At 36.1% G+C, this 27,732-nt stretch overlaps 1 protein-coding gene across 1 annotated transcript; it reads right to left on the reverse strand.

Moving 5' to 3' along the window:
- Nucleotides 1–2,534: 2,534 nt before the first annotated feature.
- On the reverse strand, nt 2,535–27,470 carry NLN (neurolysin). Its single transcript, XM_005429292.3, has 12 exons — nt 27,242–27,470; nt 24,827–24,975; nt 21,524–21,631; nt 19,239–19,341; nt 18,361–18,521; nt 16,987–17,122; nt 14,569–14,935; nt 12,981–13,182; nt 9,056–9,242; nt 7,887–8,015; nt 7,266–7,402; nt 2,535–3,071 (listed from the first exon to the last, which is right to left on the reverse strand). Exons 1-12 carry the CDS (start codon nt 27,468–27,470, stop codon nt 2,937–2,939), a joined length of 2,043 nt encoding a protein of 680 aa, XP_005429349.1. The 3' UTR covers nt 2,535–2,936.
- Between the last annotated feature and the right edge of the window lie 262 nt (nt 27,471–27,732).

Genomic DNA, 27,732 nt, shown 5'->3' on the forward strand with positions numbered 1-27,732 from the left:
CATAGTTTTGAAATTTAATTCAGGGGAAGCCTAGGTCTAGCAGCTCTAGAATAGGCTAGGCTTTGTCAGATACCTACGTTTCGGCACAATTTCATATTTTTGACTGTTTCTGGCAGTGTCAAGGTCATCAACTCATGTTTGCAAAGCAGAAGCGTTCCCTGTTTTATTGGGGGCCTCCATGTCACAGCCTTTGAATAGTGTCAGAGAAATTTTTCCTATTCAAAGTTTTCTACCTGTTATAGACAGGTGCAGAAACAGAAACCAGGTTACTTTTCAATTCCAGCATCAGGTATTTAGAATAAAAACGTGAACATCAATTTCATAGAATCATAGAGTAAGTTTTAGTTGGAAGAAAAAAAGGCATTTAATCCAACCCCAATTTAATTCAGAAGGCTCCAGGAAGCCAATATAAAAACTTAGCAGACAAGTTTGATATGTTACCACATTAAGATTTTCATAAGCACATCACAACATACCCATTAGTCTTCTGTGTTGAATGTAGCGTTAGCCATAGGCTGATCTGACTTAATTACTGTCTGATGAAGGAACTGCCTTTACAAAAACAAATTACAGTAAATCCTATTCTTTGGGAACAGATATAGAACATAACACTTTCATTTGTGGTTACAATATGGTTTAGTTTTTTCCTCCCTACACACATGGATATCCATTTGCTGCTAACATAACTGTACAATCATGCAGGCATTTCCACACACGAGTAATAGCAGACATTCTCCTGCACTTCAGTATCTTGCCTATTCAACACTGTACAACACACAAGCAGACACACTAAAAAGCAAGAAAATTAAAAAGTCAATTAAATTGTCATAATTACCATCAGTACTGTTCTAAATCTAACACTTAAATCACATTACTTTTTATCACCACATATTTTTGCCTGTAATTACTGTACTTACAATTATCTACCTTGATCCAAGACTCCTGATTTATGCAGAGAAAGGTCTCCCTCATGTGGAAATCTGCCTACCAACTGTAAAATGAAAACTGTGTCTTTTTCGTAATAAAGGTTCCATTGCTTAGATTGGCAGATTCATTTGGGGAAAGTATCACTTAGTATGTTTTTTTACAATGTTTTCATTCTTTGGAGCTATTACTACAGTGTGAAAGAAAAAAAAACATATTAATAAGACAGGATCACAAGAATTTTAAACATGTATAAAAAGACGGCAAAATACTGTAAGCAAAAGAATGCCAGGGAAATCAATCTCGGCAAAATTAATAGGTTTTGGGATAATCTTGTATCCACCAGTTTTCTCAGCTTTCCATTCTGGCCATACTGATTACTGTTCAAGATGTTCTCATATATGTGATTTCCATGTATTGCCTTTTCATGGGCCAGCAGGACTATGGCCTAAAATGGTAACTGACTATAACAGTTAGATTTGACTTAATTGTGTGGTCTGGTCAGACTATAGAGTTAATCTGTTTTGGCTACAAATAGTTATGATTCCTCACATCTAACTGGTGCAGTTCGAAGGTAAGTCCATTCAGATTTTCTATTCCAGAAACTAATCAAGCTCATTTTTAACTCCCTAAGTTTCAATGCTTTAAAAGAAAAAAAGGCAAAAAATAAGGTTTCTCACTTTGAGAAACACTCACAAATTCTGAAAACAATTCCAATTTTAGGTTTTTTCCCCTAAAACAAATTGACAGCTTCGACCCAAAGTGAATGATATGCTTTCTTTTGCTGAAACAAGTCTTTTGAGTTGACCAGGCACATTTTCTTGTCTCATTGTTGAACAATAACTATAGACTCCTACCATGTTTACAACTGTGGTTTAAATGTCTAAAATGTATTGGCTAGTAAATAAAATTTAGAAGCTGTTTATATCATGCCATAATAGTAAAACCACAGTAAGATATGATACCTAAGACAAGAAAAGTGCACTTGGATTAGCAGCTTTATTTGGGTGGTGTAGAGTTGGTTTGTAAGACTACTCTTTCCTGATTTTGCAGAAAAACTGCAGAATAATTCCTTGATTACTTTCACACTCTCACAGCTGAAATCATTAAATCAATTGCACTTTTTTGTAGCATCTCTTGCATGCCACACTGGAAAGGAACAGGAAAACTTTGAATTGGCTTTTATCATTCCCATCAGGGATATCTTATTTCCTTCCTTTTTTATTTGTATCTCAAAATACTTAAGAAGCCAACTGAAGCCATTATAATTGCTCAAGTACAATATTTCAATGCCTGTGTTGATATAATTTGGAAAATAAAGACCTGATTTGTGGTTATCAACAGAAAGTGTGTTGGAATAACTGAAAAAGTCACTGATTTTAGCTGAGTTTTTCCTTTTTAGTTATACTTTGTATACAAATGGTAGAAATTTAACATGCATCAGAATTAGGTCTAAAAGTACCACACAAACATCTCTGCTGTAAAGGTATCTGGGGCAGGTTCTCAGTCTTGAAATTTGTCAGGCAGCTGGACTGAATTCAAACAATGACAAAATCAAACACACTTCCTATCCATCAGAGACACTGGTGAACCATCAATACAACAGAGAATAGAGAATAAGAATGAATCTGTTTCCTTTATTGCTGGTTGTTATTTTTATCCCCTTCAGTTTTAAAATTAATTCACAAGACATAATTTAAATGTGTCTCTTAAAAGAAAAACATGGCATTAACTCCTCATATTGATCAGTATTAATTAGTATTATTTCATTAAAAAAATTTAAAATTACCATCCAATTTCCTCAGCTTCTGCACATCTCAGAATTTTTTTCCCTGATGTTGAATTTTGTAGTCCTATGAAGTTGTTTTAAAAGTCACATTTTTATTTATACAATTTAAAAAATCATCAAAAAATGACCTAGTTTCCCTAGAGTGATACATAGCTAAAATGTGAAATACACTGACATTTCCAGCTGATTCCATACTTTATGCCATTACCAAAGAATCATAGCTTCATTGAACACGTAACCCCTTACTCAATAGGAAAGCTCTCTGGCTTGGTTTACGCTCCAAGAAATTTTGTAGCATATCCATTCCATCCAAAGATCCTCCAGGTTTCAAAATGAGGTTTCTGTATTTCATCCCAGCCTGACAGAAAGTAAGCAGAATGTTAGTACTTCTTATCTTGCTCACTGTGCCCTTTTCTCTATTTGCTGCATATTTAAAAATCTATTCATGATAAAACAACTTTCCTCCTTCCAGATTTTCCTAATACCAAATTAGGATATACCAGGATATGTCACAAGTATAATTTAGATCTGCTGGAAGAACTCAAGAGAGCAGAAATTTGACCAGTTCTAAAGAAATTATTTTTCTTGTGGCTTTACACTGGTTTTGAAGCTATAATCACAACTTGTCTGAAGACATTCTATAAAGCATAACAAAAACAGAACCTCCTTAAAATCTTCAGTGAAGTATTACCCCGTGACTGATAGGCAGGAAGAGCGAACCCAACATCCTTTCTCTAACTGATGATTTCTCTTTCTTTAATCTTTGTTTGGATAACACAGATGATATTTCAGAGATAAGATAGGCAATAGCATTGTGGAATGGCATGGCACTCACACCCATGTAATATACACAGTCGTACATATCATACATACAAACACATCTAATACAACTATTATAGTATATTAGAGAAAATGCTTAACTCAGATTTTAATTTAAAGAAGAAACATTATTGTTTCAGAAAGAATGGATTCCTTTAAAAAATTAATGAAGTTTGTGAGAAAACCAGTAATGAGGAGTTTCTTAACAAGAAGTTTTATTTTAAGGAATGTATATATCTGGAGAATTCTGGGCTTCTGAGATGTGACTACAAATGAGAAAATGTTATTTTGCATGCACATTTCCTAAATGCTTCTGATATTAAAGAAGACAATGTTCTTCCTTTTAAGCAGAGTATATATATGTATACACTTCTCCCACAATTCAACAAGAATACATTGCTTCCTCATGACTTGTTGGGGGTTAGGATTTTTCCTTTTTTTCTTCCTCTCATGGAGTTTTGTCCCATATGTTGCTAGGAAACAATAACTACCAATACTTAAGAAAACAAAAGATGTAGCTGTGGGTCACAACAATCCATTGAAATGGCCCTGGTTGGAGGCGGGTTAGATCTGTCAACACAGAGAGAAGGTGAGGGGACCTGGAGGTTTGGGGCTGGGCTTCTGGTCAGTCTGGTTTCCGGGTTTGTGTGAGAAGGGGGCTGTTTGCTTTTTCCCTGCTGCCTGACCACTTGGAGCTGAAACATTAGGACTGGCTGCCGCTGGACCCTCTGCCCACCGGACCCTCTGCCCACCTCGCGCTGCCACAGCCACTCCTGTATGCTGAACTCCGAGATCCCTGTCTGCTGCAGTTTTCCTGCACTGCAAGTCTGTTTAATTACTTTTTTTTGTTTCTCGGCCGTTTGGTGGGGGGTCCAGAGCCAGCGTGTGGGGTGTCCCCGTATGGGCCACCTTCACGTGGGAGCCTGGTAATTGTGACCAGCTGCCAGCAGCGCCCCTGCTGGCTGTGACCGGAACTGCACCAACGGGGAAATGGATTAAACTGCAGGGAGGAGACTTCACTGGGCGCTCTGGTTTGTTTGTTGTTATCGCTTGTTTGCCTTGTTATACACATACATGCCAGTAAAGAACTGTTATTCCTTTTCCATATCATTGCCTGAAAGCCCCTTATTTTCAAATTTACAATAATTTGGAGGGAAGGGGGTCCCATTCTCCATTCCAAGGGAGGATCCTGCCTTCCTTGGTAGACACCTGTCTTTCAAATCAAGACACGACTGTACTGTAAAAACAAGCAAAGGTATTTTTAAGTGATGGGCTTCCATTACTTAATTGAGCTACCATTTGCATTGTCTGAATTACAGCTGGAAAAATCTAAAATAAAATAAAAATAAGTTTAAAAAAAATCACTGACGCGTTGTTCACACTTCATAATTTTTGTTAGTTTGCTGAACACCAGCAGCAAATGAATATATTGTTCCTTATAGTTTACAAATACTTTTGAGTAGACTTGAGTTTTTGCTGTTATCCCTTCAGAGCCAGAATACCGCTCAGTTCTAGGGGGACCAGAGGTTAGTTCAGATAATGTGCAAAAACTGAGAAGGCTGGCTACCAATAAAGTTAGAGTTAACTGTTTGTGGAAGGATTTTAATACATTCAATCTCTGAAATGAGGTTTTATAACTGTTGCTCAAAACAGAAGGAGAGGTTTAAGTAAAAAAGGAAGAAGTAAGCCAGATTTCTATACGGCCTAGTCATAATACCTTAACCATTTTCCTTTTCTGCTGTTCAGATTACTAGTCTAAATCTAGATATAATGAAGTACAAAAGTACAAAAAACATACTGGTATCTAGCATTTGTTTATTAAAAATTGTTTGTCCCATCCTGTGGGATGCTATCACACTTATTTGGGTTAAAAGATAACTAATTTGAAAAGATAACACTGAAGAAGGAGAGAAAAAAATCTCCACAGCTATCCCTGAAGTTATATCAGCATTCACACAAAGCGTTTGTGTGCACATATGCCAGAGAGCAAGTGACACACATAAATAATCATCTTTCTGCCTCACTTTTTAGCCCAGATAACAGGCCTCACAATAAAAGAGGCACTAGCTGTCTTTCAGCTGTTCCACAAAAATAGTCACATTTATTGTAATTAATTTATTCTCAGAGGCTCCCATACACAGACAAAGAAAAAAAATTCTCACCAAAAAATCAGAATAAAAGACATCCCTCAGGAGAAGTAAAAGTGACAGAGCCATTTTGCCAAACTATAGCTTAGGATTTTGACTATACAGTCACTTAAATCAGACTTTTGAGACTAGAGAGTAAAATGATGGAATAAAAATATGATGGCACTGGAGAGATATGGCATGCCAGAACAAAAAACTGACACAAAGTTCCACAAGTTTGGCACCAGCACCCTTAACCATCTTTCCCAAATGCTAGCAGTTATAAAAGCCAGCAAGTCTGACCCCTCCCGAAATACCATTTTTAAGATCGATATGAACAACCTTCCATTAAAATTTATTTTATTTACTCATTTAACTTGACACTTCTTCTCTACTGTTCTTATTTATGATTGGTGATATTCCCAATGAATAAGCAGGTATGTCTATTCTCATAGGCACCTGTCATGAATCCCTATCCCTTCAAGGTCAATCTTAACCTCCAAACCCTATGTCACTTCTCTCAAACTGTGAAGTCGGCTGTTTTTCTTCATAAAACCCTTTTGGGTTTTGTTGGTCTAACTGCTGCCTCAGTTTCACAGTCTTACCCCATCCGCATGATTGTCTTTCAACTCCCCTCTTTGTCCAGATCAAAATCTAATCTTGTTTACTGTCTCCATCCTCTAGAGGGATGGACAGTTCTAGAAGTTCTGGTTGCTGTGATAAGTACAGGGAGGAAAGAAGGCAAATGCCAGGAGAGGAAAAGGACAGCCATGCATCTTCTACTCTTTCCTTTATTTCTCTCTTGTGTATTTCTATCAAAAGGAAGAACTAGTGCTGGCAGCTGAATCAAGAACACAGTTAAGAAGATCAGGAAACCCAAAAGGTCTTTCCCATGACAGAACTCACCTATCTCATCTGCAGCACCTCAACTTAAGTCTAATACTATAATCTCTGAAAAACATCGCTAGAATTGGCAGGACTACTAACCATATCACTAATTATCCTTTTTCTCTGCTGGAGATGGAAAAGGCTGGAGAATTACTCTAGGGAGAAAAGACCCAGTAAATCTAGAACCCCTTAATGATTTGGACCTCAAAATGGACCTGGGATTTAAAGTGAAGATGAAACAACTTTCACATTACTCTGTATTGTGACAGAGAAAGCTCAAAATCAATTCAGTTTTCTAAATAGTAACTACATAAAAGTACCATATAGTTCAGGTACACAGAATGTAATGTAAATGTAAAAGAATCAGAGCTGCACTATCATACAGGTTTCACAGCAGATGAATATGCATCTGTTCTTGCAATGGAGGAATGTTTTTTCATTCATAGGAAGGCATTACACAAGGCAACACAATATCTCAAAAGTACTACAGTATTAAATATATGGTGATGTAAGAATTACATTAAAATTCAAGTGCTCTTGGAAATTTTAAGATGGTTTTCTTGAAGTTATTTTTACACATTTTTTTTGTTGTTGATCTGAACTTGACAGGTACAGTAGTAGTACTTGAGACACTATACTTAGGGGTTGTGATGGCAATAAATGTGGTTTCAGAGATAAAGTGCAACAGAAGAGTTTATCAAAAAGTATTCATCACCTACCTTTGGGTTCATTATTCCTTCTTGCTTAAAGCAGCTATAAAAGATATCCATGGAAAAAACTTCACTCCACAGGTATCCATAGTATTGACCATCATAACCACCTGCCAAATGTCCAAAAGTAGCTGGCATGTTTGTTCCTTGAAAAGCAGATTAACATCAAGTTATTGAAATCAAATTCAGTTATTTCTTTGATGCATACAGTACTTCAACAATAAATTAATAAGAAATTTACATCAACTACTTTGAAACTTTTAGCATAAAGGGTTTGAGTATGCCTCAAATTATTGAACATAGTCTGTTGATAACAAAGGAAACTCAATTTCCCATTTTAGGCTACTTGTACATCCAATACAGATGTGAAAGAACATTTAAAGTGGAATTCACATCATGTCACTCTAAAATACATCCTGCAAAAGGCTAAGTTTTATATTTACCTTCAGAATCTTCCTTCAGAAGAGGTCATTAAGATCATCCTAAATTTAAAAATAATTATTTCAGCTTCATAAAGTAGATTATTCCATGAACAGCCCTGTTTTTTGTATGCCGAGCATTACTGAGAAAGAAAGGCATGTTAAACTGAACTATTTGGGCATGCTGTATAAAAGCTTCACACTGACATACCTGGGGTGGCAGGAATTCCTAGAATCTCCATACAGTATTTAGCATATTCATCTGCTGGGTCAACAGACAGCTTTGTATGCAGTGCCTGGTCAACTTTGCTCAAAACAATCTGACGGAGGGTTAGAAGGCCTAATCGGGTAAAAACATTTAATTAACCAGCATCAAAATAGATGGAGTTTCATTTTCATCTTTCCCTCAAAGATCTCAACATGCATACTGAATTATTAGAATTTTGGACTTATATAATTTCCATATGAATTACTCCGCTTACAAAGAATTGAGAAGCATAGTTTTAATAAAGGAATTATCATGCTAAGCCTACTCTTTTGACTATTACTTTCCTCATAGATCAAAACTAAAATAAAGCAGATATTTTAAAAGCAAATTTTAATTTAAGCTGTTTTTAAGAAGCTACAAGATATGAACCTTTACTCAGACAAAATGCTTATGCAGCTAGAGTCTGTGCAAGCCACAAGGACAAAGACTTTTTGTTCGGGATAGGAAAGCAGTACGAAATAAACAGGAGTAGCTTAAGGACGAATTGGTAGCACTAATGGGAAGCTCTGATTACAACCATGAAGAGGTGAGAGCAACAGAATAATAACGACATGATAGGTAATGATGTGTGATTACAGTCTCAGTTTGGAGATATGTATAAGGTCTATAACAATGCTGTCTGGGATATGTTATGTCTGTTCAGTAAATTTGCAAGTAACTTTCATATCTGTTAAGTGTCGCATGCAAATCAAATGTAGACGATACATGTAGCTATACTGTGTCTTGCACAGTGCCTGTTCTGGACTACATTTAAGATTAAAAAACCACAAAAGCCACACCTGACTACACCAGACTACCCGACTACACCAGACTACCCTCCTCCACCTATACACATATCATCAATTTTAAACAAAAAAAGCTTACAGGTAATAATTTACATGGATAGGAAGGATATTTTAGTTCTGGAGGTGGCCTGGAAAATCAGAGCTGCCGCTGTTCCTGTAAAGAATTCTACCTGTCATAGCCTTTTTTAGTGGGGTTCCCACACAAATAAACCCAAAAAGACAGTGGTAAGTGTACACACAGAAGAAATTTAATAGGCTTCTTATGTTTGTCAGCTTTTTAAATTACATCCTCTTATACATATACTTCGGGGGAAAATGCAGATATACCTGTATTAGCAAGTCTAGAAGCAGCAAGTTTCTCCAGGAGAGTGTCTCCAACATGCGTTGCGTCTTTATAATGTCTTGACATCTGTTGTAGTGGCTCTTTTTCCCACACCCAGTTTTCAAACATTTGTGAAGGTACCTCCACAAAGTCTGTTTCCACATTAGTTCCACTAAACCTTGCAAAATCAGTCTAGGAAAAAAAAAAGCCATTTAATTAAATTAAAATAGAAGCCGAGATTTTTAGCAGAATATAATATTTCAGATGTCAAAATTTCAGTTTAAATCACAGGAAAAGGAATTATTTGAAAACAATAATAATAATAATAATAATAAATTAAATTTAAAGAAAGGAGGTAAAAAATCAGACATAAGACTATTATCAAGGAGTAAAGTACTCAGCAGTTACATAGTGAATTATCTACTGTACACAACAGTACTTCCATTTTTTTTAGTATTATTGATTTTTACCTTTAAGGTTACGACAGCAATACAAATGCTTTCATGCTGTCCTGTGACAATCATATAATTTGTAAATTATTACAGATTTTTGTTGTATTACTGCAAAGTAAAATAATAAACTCCAACTATGCACTTTAAAAAGTTTATTGTATTGCAGTCTACCACATTGACTCACAGACTTTACTTAACCAACTTATTCTATTAAGCTTTGCCCTATTTGTCATCATTTGTAATATATGTGGTTAACATACAGAACAACTTTTTTAGCCAGTAATTGATAGACTGGCATAAATAAATCCTAGCAACCTTATCCATGAAAAGTTTTCAAATCTGACACTTTGATAAAAGAATCTTTCTTCTGAAAGCCAAACAGACCAGAACTTTTTTTAATTTTAGTATCAGCAATAACTTCATGTTTAAGAAGCTCTTCCAATACCAATTTTGAAGAAAAGTTTGTACAATTAAGAATCTTCACTAAAATATACTCTAAATCCAAATCTTTCTAAGAAGTCACCTCTGAAAGACAGTTGTTCAAATACACAGAAATTATTTCATTTCATACAATCATAGCATCATAAAGGTTGGAAAATACTTTTAAGATTATCAAGTACAACCACCAACCCAGCATCACCACCCTGTTCAACATTAAGCTGTTAACCTATGTCCTCAAGTACCATATCCACACATTTTTTAAATGAATCCACCACTTCCCTGGGCAAACCATTTCAAAGATTTACAACTCTTTCAGAGAAAAAAAATTTACTAATCTCCAATCTAAACCTTTCCAGGTGCAACTTGAGCCATTTCCTCTTGTCCTGTCATTGATTGCCTGGGTGAAGAAGCTGGCCCCCACCTGGCTACAGACTCTATTCAGGCAGTTGTAAAAAGCAGTAAGGTCCCCCTGAGTCTCCTTTTCTCCAGGCTAAACATCCCGAGCTCCCTCAGCCACTTCTCACAAGACTTGTGTTCCAGACCCTTCCCCAGTTCTGCTGCCCCTCTCTGGACTCACTCCAGCACCACAGCGTCCTTTCTGACCTGCTGGCCCAGAACCTGGCACAGGATTTGGGGTGTGGCCTCACCAGTGCCCAGTACAGGGGGACAATCCCTGCCCTGGCCCTGCTGGCCGCACCATTGCTGATCCAGGCCAGGATGCCATTGGCCTTCTTGGCCACCTGGGCACAGCCTGGCTCATGTTCAGCTGCTGTCACCAGCACCCCCAGGTCCTTTCCAGCCACTCTGCCCCAGCCTGTGGAGCTGCCTGGGGTTGTGATCAGGGCAGGACCCAGAGTTGGGCCTTGTTGAGCCTCACACCATTGGCCTCAGCCATGATCCAGCCTGCCCAGGTCCCTCTACAGAGCCTTCCTATCATCACTCCACCCTTGTCTTTTAATAAGTCTATCTCCTCTTGCCAGCCCAATTTTATTTATTTTCATTCTCATCAACATACTAACAAAACAACTTAAGCACTAAAGGAAAAAGAGCTCTCTGTCGTCCTCTCTAAGAGCTGTTGATATTCTTACAGTCCATCCTCTGTTGGGAAATAGATCCTTATAGGATAACATTCTTTTAAACTTAGTTTCTTGCAGGGTTACCAAAAAAAGTATGTGTAATACAGGACATAACCTTGAACTGACATCTGTGTCACATGTATGCGTCTTCCTCTCATGTCTTCAGAAGAACAGCAAAAAAGAGTAAAACTTTCCTCCACTCTTGCAGGCTGCACAAATCCATAGTTGGAGGCTGGCCCTTTTTACTGTCCTTGCTGAATAGCAGCTCTGAAGAAAAGCTAGGAAGCACTAGCTTCAGGGAAGAAATAATGATAGAAGTGGCTGGAGCAAAAAGAAGTGGCCTTCAGATATCTTCATTTACCCATACCCAAGTGCACTACACTAACAAAAAACATCAAGACATTTGGTACAAGTTACTTCAAGAGCACTCCCTGAACACCAACAAATTCCCTCCCTGCCCCAATCTCACTCTCCAACAGTATATCTCACTTTTCCAGTATATTACATAATCAGACCTTTACCAGCAGCTCACAAATCCCTCCCAGTCTCCTCCTTGCATAGCATTTAACTGCAAAGTCTTAACATGCTTAAACAAATCATCGTATGAAACAAGACAGTGCTTTGTACACAAGAATTCCAGAGGACAGGACGTTCTTCTGTAGGACTAGCAAGTTTGCACACATGCAAATAGCTATTTACATACAATACAGGAGAAGTGAGCATGGCAGCTGGGCACACAGAAAACACCAGAGCAGTGCGAGAGACAAATGGAAAGCAAGCCTCTGATCTGTGTGCAATTCCAGAGCAACTCAAGTACATATGCATTGGAATTGTTCGCTTCAGCTGCCGTGAAAGGACTCCAAAACACTGAGGCACATCCTCACTGGCGGTCAACAAGTTTTCAGTTTTGTACTGTTTTACACCAATGCCAAATGTGTTACACTTATAAACACCTTCTATATTGCCTAGGTTTTATTCCTCAGTTTTTGATATCAGAAACACCTATCACGAGGTTGATAAAATAATAATTATATTTCTACCTTTAAGATGATTAAAAAATATCTTAGCAATTATTAACTCTGGATTTAATATATGGATTTCTGTGATGACGTTATTCTTTATTCTGCAGTTCCAGTCTCTGGGATCACGGTCAAGAATTAAAATCTAACATAGGTAATTTTTCCTTGACTTTATTATTTTGTATTTGTTTACACAGAAGATGAAGGAAATGCTACAGAAAATCTGATTTTGTAATTAACTATGTGAATTTTTTGGTGTGTGAATACTGACTCTCATCTCTTTCTGAAATATAAAATTTTCATTAGGCAAATAATAAATGAGCCATCTGGCAGTATCAATTTTACATGTAAGTAAAAATGAAAGCAGAAATTTTAAAACTTTATTGGTACCTTGATGGAAAATCTGAAACTACCTTCAGTTCTTTCTGCTCACTGCAATAAACCTAACCTGTTAGGTGAGACCTGTTTTATGCTTGTGATGTCAAGAGTGATAGGTCTCAACAGTACTAGATGCCAAAATGCTGTAGGTCAACTAGCTTCAGAAATTATTTTCATTCCTAGGTATAGCAGCATTGTTTTGTTTCTAATACCTGGTTTCTAATGTCATACATCTACAAAACTAAAAGTAATAAAAAGCCATCTGAACAAAGCCATGACTGAACATCTTCTTCACTGTACCTGTACCTGTGATGGATGGACTCCTGCATAATGCAAATGCAAAAGTACACGTTCCTACAAAAATGTTTTTCGTAAAAAGGTGTATTTATTGCTTCAGTTTTAAATAAATATTAAAACTAAAACCAATCTGATGCTTCAAAAAAATAACCAGAACTCTGCATATGTGCTTTACTAAAACTAGAAACCATCAAAACAGAACTATACCTTGCTTTGAGACAGTTGAGAAAGAAATAAGTCTTACACTGGAGGAGAAACATCACTAACCTGTGCACATATCTGATGCATTACGTGACCAAACTCATGGAAGTAAGTCTTTACTTCATTGTGTCGCAGCAATGACGGTCGATCCGACACTGGCTTTGTGAAGTTGGTGACCAGAGCAGCTACAGACATCAATCTGCTGCCGTCAGAGAGAAGACAGCCAGGTTGTAGACCAAAGCAGGCTGCATGCCCATACTTTCCCTCTCTGTGTAAGAAAATACATCAGATACTATCTTCAAACCATAAGCCTGCTCACCAGAATGGTGAAGCCTGTTCAAGAACAGTGACAATCAGTCAGTTTCTCTACACAAAGTTTTACACAAAAATGCACATATTTTCATGATTTCTAAGACTCAATAACTTAAGAGCACAAGAGGAAAAAAGCCCCTTCTACTCTCATACTGAAATCAGAACATTTCAAGATTTCCAGCAGCATTTAAAAGAACCTGTTTTTAACAGAAAAGCTGAAAGTATATATACTTCAGATGCCAGCTGTGTTTTAAACTGCTACTGCAACAGGAAGAACTAGGTTCTGTCCACTGATGCAATTTTTTTTATTACAGGAGATAAAAGAATACAGTAAACAGCATTTTCACTGTGATGCAAGAGTTTAAAGAAAAATTATTTTGAAAAATTTGCCCTAAATATTCAGTTAACTACTCAGATTAAGTCAGAGGAGTCTTATTGACACATCCCTCAGCAGTTCGCTGATGGGATATACATAAAGGTGGAAGCAGGTGAACAGGTGAAGGAGATAGGTATGTTACCCTAAAAAAAATAAATTATTTATTACTATATATATTGAGTAACCTAATTTTCTTAGGCCAGAAAACATGAAATCAACTTATGTTAAAAAGAATGTCAGCAAATTTATCGCATGATAAATACTAATCTAAAAAACCCTACACCAAAGCAAAAAAAAAGTAGTGACAAGTAGCCAAAAAGGACTAGCCCAGAATAAATCCTGTCAAACCAGTCAAGTCTCCTAATCTTTGACAAAACACAGAGGATACTGTAAATAACTACAAAGACAGCTGAAGAGATACAGATATCAACATGGAAGTAAATCTGAATGTGTGCTCAACAGCAACCTATTCTTGATATAGATCTATTTGACTCAGCAGTCTGGACAACAGGATAGACAATACACATAAAGTGTAAAGAGGAACTAGGAGAAACTAGGAACTCTTAGCAGACAGAAATATAATTGATCTGAGCAACCAACTGCAATAACACTTAAACAGAAATTTTACCTCCACTTTAGAAAACTAAAACCCAGTAGTAAGCTAGGAAGGAGAAAAGTTCATAGATGCAAAAAATTATGGATAACTGACTAGACAGCAATACTATCAAAAATACAAATGAAGCAGCAATGCTTCATAAAAATGAATTTAAGGAAGAAACACGGAAGTATTTTTTAAAAAGTGTAAAAAAACCTGAATACAGTCCAGAGGACAACTTAATGAACACAATATTAATCTTGTCAGTTGAACAAATTTTCTTCCAAATGCATTTAATTTTTATTAAACAAGCAGCAACCCATTAAGATAAATTCCATTTTATATATGTAAGCAAAACACTAAGTCATTACCTGGGGTAAAGATCCAAATAGAACTGCCCTAGCATTTCTCCTGTTGATTTATCCTTTACTGTATAAAGAGTAACACTGTCGTGCCAAACAGGAGCGCTTTCTATTTGCTCAAATTCTAGTCCCAGCAGCTTCTGGTAAATATTCAGTAACCCTTCTGTAACAGCCTCAATTGGGAAGTATTCCTTTAGTTTTTCCTGATCTATGGAGTACTTCACCTCTTCAGTTTTGCTCATATAATAATGAAGATCCCATGCATTGATTCTTCCATCATAATCAAAGTTTCTTTCTTTACATTCCTCCTTCTTCAGTTCTAGAATGAATTGTCTTTCTTCCTCAACCAAAGGCTTTAGCTTTTTACTCAATTCATCTGAAAGAAAGATTGGCTTAGAGTCAACTTCCATGTTCCTTATCTATTCCTATAAAATGCATTCGACACTTCAAGCACATACTCCAGAAGTGGGTGTTTCCCATTAATTCACCAACAACAAGCAACATCTGCTTTCTTGTCCTAAATGCTATAAATGATACAGTAGATTCCATGTAGGCCAAAGAGTGGTGTGAAGGGTTTAGCTGAATTTAGACTTTTTCCAAGACGTCATAAACGAAAAGTAACACTAGGTACTTAAGTTTGAATGCTTTGATTTTATGTCATGTAATCTCAGTATTCCTCATACATTTCTTCAGCAACAGCCAAAGACTAGAACTATTGTTAGTTACTGGAAGGAAGTGCAACACAAAATTCAATACTTCTAGCTAAAATTATATAAAAGATCCAAGAGATCCAAGAATTCTTGCCCATACGATGTCTGGCTTCTACACTAGCAAAGCTTCTGGATATTATAGTCTATGATTCAAATTATTTCCAGTATACTTTCCTTGGCAGCAGACATATTGAATATAAAATATTTAAGCTTACTGACACTTCCATACAGTACATTCTGAACTTATTCACTTGTAAATATTTCTGGTTTATCAGAAAATTTTTTCTTAATTAAGAATTCACAGTAATATTCATTGTTGATATCTACAGTGTAAAATTTGGGAATTGCCATTTCTGTTTCTAGGAAGGCTGTGACACATTTGCATGATTGAAATATTGTTTGCAGCTTGTACTGCACTAATTTCAGAATATGTCATAGGAGAGAATGCTCTTCTTCCTAGATGTAAGATCAGCTTATGAACATTTGATTTAAAACATGATTAGCTAGGAACAAAGTAGAGCAAAACACAATGTCATGCTGGTAGCTGAGGATATATCAAAAGAACTAAATAAAAAGTGACAATTATTTTGATGCATGTTCTCCCTCTGTGAGAATTACCATGAAGCATGATATACTAACTTATGTGTGTCAGCTTCAAAATAAATGAAAAAACACAGTATTACAATACTATAATGGACAAAGAAAGTCTAAAATACTTCAAGTTCACTTAAAAACCCTAACATTTAATAATACATCAAAACCAAGTATTTGTTAATTGTCAAGTATACTGAAAACTGGTATTGCCAAATATGGATCTGATCTGATGAATGAGCATTTCAGGAGAAATGCAACAGAATTATGGGTTTAGAAAGATGAGCATTTGAACCTCTTTACTGAAGCATAAGCACTCCGCTACCAGCAAACATACCTCATTTTTGTGCTAATTTCTTTTTGGGGGTTACTTGTATGATACATCAATATACACTCCCAAGTGGTGCTAGGACACAGTAATAAAAGAACACATATTCAATGGAGCTACCAGAGAGCAGAGGTTAACTCTACATCCAAGAGTCCACTGACAGCGACAGGAGGACTCTCAATTAATTCATAAACTGCTGTGTTTAAAATTTTCAAGATACCTCTATTTTCAGATCAAATTCCATTACAGGGCTTTTGAATTCCAGATTTAATCCTTCACTCCAGATATAATTTTTTATTTCAATTCATGGAAGTTGTGCCATGTCATACAGCAAAGTTTTATACTTTATGCAGTTGTACCAGAAAAGGACACAAGGCTACTGATTCACAAAAAATTGGGAAAGAAAAGCTGCAGTTCTGATGCAGCCTCTTGAACTGATAAAATTCCTTAAGCTGCACATTTTACTCTGGTTCTAAATTAGGATAACTGCATTTTGGGGCAGAGAAAGGTTTAATCACTTGCCTACACTGGCTGTCACAAAGAATTTGTGACAGTCAATATAAGCAAGTGATTAAACCTTAATATTCTCACAATTTGCCTTGTGCTTCCTGATTTGGAACAACTTCATTTGTATAGCTATAATCTAAAAAAATATATGTCAGAACAGAGGCAGCAGAGTTCCTTTACTGGCTAAATGTCATGGGTGTTGTGACCCAGTTATGTATTTAAATTCATCTTGGCTGAGGGGACATGTTACTACATTAAACATACAAGTATTGCTTATAAATGTGAACAAACCTAAGAAGGTTGCTACGTTATCGGTGCTCTTGGCAGTGTTTAGCTCCAGGACAAAGTTGGCATGTGTGTTATAACCAAGAAGCTCTGCTACTTTTGCTCTTAGTGGAAGCAACTGCTGCAGAATTTTTGTGTTCTCCTAAAAAAGAAAGTAGGCAAATTTGTAAAATGAAACCAGAAAACACACATTAACAAACAATTATCTCAATAATATCTGTAATCCTAAGAAATAGAAAATATTTCAAATGAAACACTTTCAGATTAAAATATAATATAACCTAAGATTCTTCGAATACTTCTCAGTGTTTGCAGGTAGCTGGTTTCCTAGTCAACCTGATTCATTACATTCCTTATTATTACAACTTATCTTTTTTATTTAATCAAAATATACACCATTTTCTTTCAGGTTGTGAAAAGCTTATTTCCTTTATCAACCATTTACACGTGAAAGACAATAGGGAAATTGCTGGCAGCAGGCTTAATTGCTTGTTAGTGATGAAGACAGATTGCTAATCATTGTGCCAACATCCAAAATGGGTTTGCAAATTTTCCTCTTTTGCCACTCTAACAACAGTAGTCAGAGAAAGATCTGAAACAGAAAACCAGATCTTGACTTAAATGTCTTCAAGAATCCTCAAGAACCTGAAAACAAAACTATGTAAACCTCTAGTTCTGGAAAAGTGAGATTTGTCAGGGAAAAAAAAATTAAACACTAGATTCAAAGATTGTCACACAGTTTTATCAAGAAATCTCTTTATGCATGTTGACTTGCAAAGTGTTCAGTTCCTGATGCCATTTTATCTTGTACTCATCACATTTCCAAGCATTTCAAGCACAAAATCTCAACTCTGTTATTGTTCTCTAATGCATGGTTGGTACAATTGTCTGAACGACACATCCTCTATCTTTCAATGCTATTTAAATGTTGTACCTGTCTAGTTGTGCACATATGCAACCCGTTGATTTCACATTTGATCATCTGTATTTATAATTAAAACCTGTGCTTAAATAACCCCTCTCTATTCTGAAAAATCTCAAAGGACTACAGAAGTCACAATCAGACATCCTTTTTTGTGAGGAAAGTGTCCATAAGCCTCTGCAGAACACTGTAGAGAAATTTCACAGAAGATCAAGATCCCACTTCTTTTAACAGAACCACTTGAACATTAAGATATGCACACAGAGGCAGACTGTCAACTTCTAAGGTCTCAGAAGGATATCAGAATAAATTGGAGCAAGGCACTGTTAAAGATCATGCTGGTAAGTTTTGATTTCAAAATACTCTACAATGTGCAAAGCTCAAACCTAACATTTGAATGTCTAGCTCAATTTTTCAACTCTGTCACTGCACTGTAGAACAGCCAGTACACAACATACCTCTTTGCATCTTGAGTTAAAGGCAGATTCCATTTTTCTCCTGGTTTCTGAAATGCAGCACTTCTTCATAATAGGAAAATAGTGGGGATACTTTAAGGTAACTTTATATTTGTCTTTCTCAGTCTTCTCTAAACTGTTAATAAAGTCATCAGGAAGGCCATCTATAGAACACAATTTAATAAACAATATTTACCAAAATTATCTACTCCCCTGTTTTTGTGAGAGTGTTGCCATTTGTTTTGCTGCAATCCACTTTGAGATCAGAAATCTCCACAGAAATTTACCTCCTTTTTTACAATTTGATAAAACTTTTTCAAATTCCACCAAGCAAAGCAAAATCTGGAAACACTTGGGAGCAAACGAGAAATATATGTAAGGCCACCAGACAAAAATACCATAAAAATATATGCAAGGCCACCAGATAAAAACACCATTAAAAAAAATCTCTGTTATTAGAGCACATTTTATGTGATGCCTTTAGATAATGAATCTCCAAATTCTCTGTCACATGAAATCTCTAGCTTGGTTTAAATTACTGAATTAGTTAAACTTTATTACAGGACTAAAAAAGCTTTTCCAATAATTACACAAGTGATTGCTTGATGATAATTGAGAAAAGGAACAGAGTAAAGTCATGCTAAAGGAAGTAGGACCTTGATGCAAGGCAAAAACCTCAGGAAGCACAAATGTATGAAGACATCAGGAACACCTGCAAAAGATAACTCTGAATTGATTCTGGAGAAGGACTAAAAAAGAAACAGAAAAGACAGAGAAACAGTCAGAATTTCACTTGATCTAACCATCATGCATGGGGCAAAAAGCAGTTACTCCAGTAAAACTGGAAGGTTGAAAAAACAGAAACAGCAAACCCTACTCACCAAGTTCTTCCTTAGAAAATACAAGAAATGTGTTTTCCTCATTCAGGTTTTTGTTAAAGTCTATACACAGCTCAGTCATTTTTTTCTTCATTGTCTTTATTTCCTGTATTGGGTATAAACTGAACTTAGTGGAAAAACAAAAATCAAAGCTGGCAATTTTTATCTTCCACATTAATAATATTTAATTTTTTTCAGATAGGCTCTCTACTAACCAACAGTAAATACCAGGACTGAGCAAATAACACATTGCAGGTAGCATCACATTTCACACCCTGTCAGCCTTCCTTTTATGTTCCTTTCAGTCCTGAGCAATATTGTGACCAAGGGCTATCCCTTCAGCATTTTAAACACAGCTTAAAGAGGACCAAAGAGATTAAACAGATTCACTAAACAGTTTCATGTGCAAAAATTAAAATATTTTCTTTTATTTGAACAGCTAAATTACAATTTTACATGTAAGAATATCCACTGAGATCAATGAGAATGAAATGAGTTAAAAAGCATGTAACCTACTCAAAAACACTGTTTTGGAATTGTACAGGTATGGTATGACAGAAAGAAGCAGCTGCTCTCACAAGACAAAGCCATTCTAAAACCTGTTGTAAAACCCTGATAGTCCTACTTCTGAAACATTTTCTAATATATCTCATAGCAAGTTTCTACATGTTACTGTCAAGTTCAAATAAACATAGTGGTTACCAGTAAGAAAATGCACACCAAATAAAAAACTAAATGTATTTCAACTATTGTTCCCGAAGAAATTTCAAAATACCTTTAGAGGCATCAATTATATGAAAATACACATCAAACTACTCTCACTAGCATAAGGATGTGGATGAAGATTGATTATTTTCTACAAAGGGTTAAGTCTATTCAACAGTCAGAAATAAAGGTCATAATATAGTCAGAAATTTCACCCAGAATTTGAAGATAACTAAGCTGGCATCTGTAGAATCCCACAAGATAAGAGCCAGTGTGTATGTCTGAAACACCAGTAGCAGGGTGGCTGTGGCACCAAACAAGGACTTTAGGTAACAACAGCCAAGGACTGCTGGCAATAACATGCTGTGAGAAAGAACAAGATGTGACTGGACGAGGGGCCACACGGAGGCAGGACAGCACTCCTCTGGGACACAGGTCTTTGATCTACCTCCTGGAGACAAGCACAGCTCAGTACAGCACAGACAGAGAAATGAGGTGGAGAAGCAGGCACAGATTCTATGGGGGTAACAAGACCACCAAAGACTCCCAAAGCCCTCTGACCCTTTTCCAGCACAGTGTAAAGAACAGACTGTGCATGACAACTAATTTACATAGAAAGTGCAAAACTTTTCTCCAGGGCAAGAAAAGCTTGTCTATAAAACAGTACCCTCATCCAGGCCCAGGCAGTGCCCCTAGGACTCTGGACACCTAGGCAGCTGGATTGATGCTGGAGGCATGAATCTCACTCCCTTTCTTCTTTCTCTCTTCCCCTCTTCAATTAATTTATCTCACTGTCTTTTCCCCTTCACTCTATCCCTTTTATCCAAAACCCACTCCTATATGTGCTTATGCTAGGTCAGAGACTAGCGCGCCAATTTCCATACCAAGTACATAATTTACTAATGAAAGTTTGTAAGCTTTTGCAGACCCCCTGATTTTGTTGTTCCTTTCAACCACAAGCATCTGTATGAATCTTGGGTGCTCCCTTGCCATTAAGGGTGGGATGCCACAATTTTACTTCCTGATTGTCTGACAATTGCTTTCTAAGTCAGTTCTCCCTTAATGAAGAAAAATTCACAGAGCAGGTTGTTTTCTCCTCTAAGCTACTTTGATTTTTTTTCCGGTCTAAAATCTCAGGCACATTTTACAACATCAATTAACTGAAACTAGTGTAGCTGCGTGTTTGCAATAGTTATGTGTACTTTTGAATAGAAGTGCAGACTCACTAGTAGCCTTTTTGAGAGTTATCTTCCCTAGGAATCTAACTCAGGCACTTTCTACAATCGTAGTATATAATACAACTTTTTCAGCTAGGCTTCTTTTAGTTTCAAGGCTACGAAGTGATGCAGACCACCTCTATCTACCGTGTATCATGGATGTCTATCAAATTAGTTTAAAAAACCTTCAAATGATTGAAGTTTAAAGGATGGATCTGGAAGTAAGAAGAGTTAAGATTAGAACAGTAATTCAGTAGATCCAAAAGCATTTAGTTCAAATATATGCCCAGTACACCTAACTAACCATAAACTTATCCCTTCAACAGTTGGTAACGTTTGATTTATAAAAAAATAGTCCATATTTACTTTCTGCACTTCTTTAGGAAGATGGAGTCCGTTTCTTCTCCCCACTTGAACAGATTTCTCTAGATATCGCTTTGTTTCAGGCTTTACATTTTCAAGATCACAGGTTTGCTGAAATGACAGTACAGAATAATTGAATTTATAATATTCAAGCATTAGAAGGGTTTCAACAGAATTGTTCTTGAGAACACAGTCATATTAAAAAAGGGAACATACTGGATTTTAATGTGAAGAACTCCATCAAAACAGTTACCTTACATAATAATATTCTTATATTAATATAGAATGTTTTAAAAATAATATTCTTTTACCAAGTGTCTCAGTACACTTACATGCTGTCATAATGGCAAGCCCTTTCAGTTTACAGTACAGCGCACTTAAACTTCTTCTGTAGAGGTAGCTTTCATTTACATAGTTGAAGAAAATCACTGCTATAACACTGTATCCTAAAAGTCTGAGGGATTGAAGCAAAACCCCAAAAAATTAGAAGTGTCACTTCGGGACATCAGATGGCACAAAATTTGAGCATATTTGTCTTCTCCAGAACCTAGCTATCAGTGACAAAAGCAAAACAGTATCACAGAAAATTCTGAGTTGGAAGGGACCCACAAGGACCATCATCTTTAAAGTACTACACACATGAAATTTTGGAACTCTCAAAACTTTTAGAATTGTCATGGTTGAGGATTTTATATACCACTTCATAGTTGTTTTGGAGAACCTTGCTAATTTATTCCAGGAAGAAACCTTCAGACAGAGTAAGAAACAAAACCTACTTAGAATTCCACAAACAAAACCTGAAGCAGCTCTTTACATCAGGCTCTCCTGAGGGCATGTGGGTGGAGCAGACTGGCAACATTCTTAAGCATGCCTCTACTAGTCAGCATGTGCACATGTTAGGTGTTACAAAATTTAAAATTATAGTTTCACTACCAAATTCACCTTTATTCCAAGTTTCAAACGTCAAAATACAAGTTTTTCAAAGATAAAATAAGGAGCATATTCAAAAGCATAATTTTATGAAGAAATTTTCTCCCCTAATGTGTGGGGAAAAGAAAGTGACTATATTATTTTAATATTTTCTTGAATTAATTGTAAAAACCTCAATGATTTTCCTCCACTAACAGCTCTTAAATTAAGCATAATTTAGAAGGAGTACTGTGGTTAACTTAGAAAACTTTAGTCCCCATTAAGGGGAGCTAAAGCATTCTGCAAGTCACTGAGGTCAAGCAGATTTGCTCATCTCTTAGCAAATAAATATGTTATTCTATAAATAACAGAAGTGTGAGGGCCCTCATTCTCCTCACCCCAATATAATCTGGCCTCCTGAAAGATCATGAAAATAAATTAATCTACCTGAATTATTAAATCACCAGTGAGGCCATGAAAAGCCTGATTCAATCCAATTGTTTACTGCTTTTTTGAATTGGTGAAATAATTTCAGCCGAAATCGGAATTCTGTTTGTGGAAGTTCTTTATTCATGTTCTTGGAGCCTGACTTTTTAACTGAGAGTTTCTAACAGGAGGAGGTGTTAGAAATTTAGCAAAAATTTACAATAACTTTATTGTAAATTGATTGATTTTATTGTAAACTTTATTGATTTGGAAATACAAATATTTGACCAGTCTGGCACTACTGGAAATTTCATGTTTGTTTGAGAGCAAAACTCTTACTAGTTGAACAGTTATTAGAAATGGATATATACTCACAAGTTGCATCTCTGGCAAACTAATGCTAAAACATGTTTTCATGCTGCAGTTAAGAAAAATGTCTAAAAAATTTAAATGGAGACTTAAGCAAAAATTCTAACTGTTATAAAGGTCAAAGACTGCTGCAAGGGAAAATGAAATAAGAAAACACCAAACGAGAAAAAAAATTAAGAGAGTGATAGTAGTGAATAACAGCAATCAGTTTACACTACCTACTGTCAGATAGTCCTGTAAATTAAAAATAGATAGATACACAGATATGTTAGGTTAGTCCTCAGTGTATCTGTGCATTCTCTAGCAGAGGGTGGGGAAAATCACAGTAGGTACTACATACAAATCAAGCCATTTAATTACTAGCAACAGAGCAGGGGAAGAAGAAAAAATCAACATAAAATACAGAAGGGAAAAAATCAACACAAAGCACCATCTGCCAACACACAACAGAACATACTCAGAATGGGGTTATTATATACTTCCACAAACATGTAACAAGAATATCCAGCTTGAGGAGAACACTTGAAAATTTCCCTGGAAAACATAGCAAAAGAAGGCAATGGTAATGGAAGGCAATTTAGTACGGTTCTGCAAGTATTATTCTAATTCCCACTCAAGCCTGCAAAAACCACAAATGGTGACTCCAAGAAACAGGGCTCCAGTATTTTATGAGCATTACAAGAAAATTAAAAATCAGTGGGGTTGAGAGGAAAAAATGACATATAAAACATAGAAAAACATATATTTTTTTGTTATCACATTAGATAGTGTCCTTGCATTATCCATATATTACACTTATAAGAAAATTATTACTAATCATCACCAGACCTATTAGAACAAAATCAAATATTCTTTCTGCTATAACCAAATACTATAACCAAATATTCTTTCTTTGAGCTACAAAATAAGCAGTACAAATGAAGAATATGAGACACCTATAGGTGATCAGTTAAAAGAGAAGCTAGATAGAAACACAAAATGGAAAGAAACAGGTTCAACACTAAGTGCATCTTTTAACACAGTTTTATTTTGAGGCTGAAGAAACAGATGAAGAAGAGGATAGAATGCAATTGTCTATAACTAGCTGATCAAAAGAGGTAATTTCAGAGGTCAATACTGTTTATATGTTCTCATTAACCTACATAACTTAAAACAACTTTTAAATTTAAAATTCTCAGCTTTTACAATAAAGCAGAATTTTGGACACAAATTCAAAAGCAATGTAAGATAATGTAAGTGCTGTACTCCCTCCTTTCTTCCCTCCCTCTTGGAACAAGCTCAGCCAGTAGAAAACAAAATGTTTTTTCCTAATAGGTTTCCCTCTTTTAGTTTAGATTCCTCGTATCAGTTCTTTGGAAGACTAGACAAAAGTCAAAGCTATTGCAATGGAGAGAGCAGGACACACAGATCTAGATATGAGAGGCAAAGAGTAAGAACAGCACGATACAGTGTTTTCTCATGTACAGCAGTGTCCCACTGGAAAGATTTGAGTGGCACAGACACAGAGGAAACACAAAGTTATTTTGAAAAGCACTGTGTATGCCAAATAATTTTAGATAAATTTAGATACATCACAACTTATGCAGACATACTGTTATTTACCTGTAAATAAACAATCTTCTGAAACACATCTTCTCTCATGCTCATCTCCACATCAAAATTTGACAGTTTTTTGTCAGCTTCTGTACTTGCTAAGCGTATCTCTTTGTCAGGGGAGACGTGCTGGGGAAAATCCAACATGCTTCTTTCCACTGTTTAAATAAGAGGCAATGAACACAGAAGGATAGACATGCTTAAAGGATAAGGAGCTTTCCCTCTTCTGTCATTTATAAAAGACAAGAAAAAGGTATCCAAAGCAACCTGACACATATAGCAAATAAAGTGATTACATGTAATATAAAATTGAACAGGTGAAAGGACAAAACCACACATCACTGTAACACATAAATTTTTTACAGAAGATTTATAAACCCCAAGCCTAATTATCTCATAATCTTCTACAAAATCAGCTGAATGGTATATAAATATATTAGAAATGCTTCATCTTCCAAAAGTCATGTAAGTGAAGACTGACGTTTCATAGCTGGCACAGATGCTTCCATGTTAGCATTTAAAGTCAGAAGCTCTGAATCTTTCAAATATGCCCATCTGTCCTGAAGTTATTTTTACATTGTTATGAGCACAGTGTCAAATCCCCACGTACTGCACTCTTCTGTGTTTAAGAAGAAACAACATGGCAAACAGGGAAGATGCTGTCTGTGCATTCTGAACTTCTAGAGACTGGAAGCTGAGTAACACTACTTTTTTAGAATATACTTTTCAGATTAAGTAAATCCTTCCTATTAAAGGAATATTACATCTTACAATGACATTGAATAGAAATCCTAAAATACAAATGAATCTGCTTAATTAAAAATCAAATTACAATGTCTCTACCATCTACCTTTCCAAAAGTAGATTTTAGAGTAACAACATATTAGGTTGATTTAAAGCTTTGTAATTTTATGTGATATGCAGTCATTTTATCAATCTCCGAGATGGAGTCAGAAATGCAACCATGGGCATGTGATTCTTCTTGAAGTTCATAAGAAACTTGCCCCTTCGCCTCCTGCCCTTACGCAAAGATGTTTCTAAACTATAAAATGAGTTTTGGCAGCTTCCAAATGTAATTTAAAGTCTTGTCATCTCTGTCTTTTTGGGTAATGAGCTGCAGTTACTGGGGTAGGTCTTTATGTCAAAGGGACACACAGACCTTAAATTCCAAGTTTCCTATGGAAGTCTTGCTGTGGTAATACATCCCTCTCTTCTGCCATGGGCTGTTCCACAGCAGATCATGATAATTTCAGATACAGCTTTGAAGATTAGCATTAAAAGCTTAAATGTGACCCACTATTGCAATAGTATGTAGTGAAAAATGTGCATCTTCCATCAAGTCTTGGTGGCTGTGCTGAAAAGCTGATGACCAATGTTTTCTGAGTCAAACACAGATTTTCCTTCTGTAAATCTTTGTGGTGAAAAGATTTACAATAACTATACCAAATTGGTATCTTGGTACAACTAACACTGAAGCTGACAGCAGGGTTTTTTTGAAGATTACTGCCTTTCTGAGCATGCCAGAATAAATTCCAGCCAATTCACTGTATGCGCAACTTAAAGTAATGTGAAATCCAGATTAATATTACAGTATAATCATTTGAGATGCCAACTGTGCTTTTTTGCTAGTCAAAGATTTTGCTCCCAGCCAAGGTGGCTGTTTCTAGCATTTGTGTGGTACTGTAGATTTTTTTAGAGTATTAAAAGAATTTGACATCTATTACACTCACTGTTTTATAAATAATGCAGCCACCATCTCAAAGGTCTTTCTCAATGAAGATATGCAATATGCAGTTTGTATTCTACTTGTCTCCTCTGACAATCATTAACAAATTAACGGAATTACCTGTGTTTGACCATTAAAACCCACCCACATATTGGTATGGCTTGATAATTCATTCAGAATAATCTCGATGTGACTGCACGACCAATATCTCCCTGGATTTTTCAAGACCTCACAGGCCACAGTTTAAATGTGAGCAAGTAAAGAAGTCTTCTTTCAGTAGCACATTCAAAATTTCCTCATCATCACATTTTCTCCCCTAGCAGTTTATCATAACGTTTCCATTACTCCATTCAACTTGCTCGTGTCAGATTCCACAGTGTCTGAAAAAAGCACTGCTTACCACGTGTAATGCACTACGCATACCACAGACGCTGCAGCCCACACTGCTGCAGTGTCCTCTGGCAGCTGCACAGGGCTGGAAATGTAACTGTGTGGAACTTCACATGCAAAATCAAAACAGGTGACTAATGCAGGCCTCTGGGAGGTCCTGAAAGATTATGGACTCTTGAGAGGCCTCTACACATTCCACACAAGAACAGCAGGGATCAAAATTGGAAGCAACAACTATGTTTTCTCAATGCTTCCTTATGTGCAGATGGAATGCCTTATGCAAAGAAATATAGAAAACACATGCTAACCTGCATATTCCACTTCTATATCTGCCAAAGCCCGTATGGTATTTTCATGTGTTACTTCTTCAATTTCAAGCATCCCAATGCTGTCATATACATGTTTTGTCTTCCTGATAAGTTCTTCTGTTCTTGTTCTAATTTCCTCTGGTGACAGGTCCCATCTCAAAAGGTTTCGTCCTGCTGTTATGTATGAAGAAGCCTTGAACTGGCTAGTAATTTCTGCTCCTAATGTCATTCTCAACACAAGCCGTGGCCCAATGGACCTGAAAGTATAAAAATTATCTTTACATAGCAAGATTCCAGTTCAAGAGAAAGTTTACAGTAAACATTAAAAAACCAGCATCAGAATATTTTTAGAAGGAGGAACAAAGTCCTTTTTAGAGCTGTTATCTTTATCAATTAATTCTAATTTTAAACTAAATCTGTCTTCTATCTTTTTCATTTAGAGTATGACTAAGTGCAAACAGGGATGAAAAATTTGGTATTGACAAAACCAT

The sequence above is a fragment of the Geospiza fortis genome, unplaced genomic scaffold (genome assembly GCF_000277835.1).
Source record: "Geospiza fortis unplaced genomic scaffold, GeoFor_1.0 scaffold397, whole genome shotgun sequence".
In the NCBI taxonomy this organism is placed as follows: domain Eukaryota; kingdom Metazoa; phylum Chordata; class Aves; order Passeriformes; family Thraupidae; genus Geospiza; species Geospiza fortis.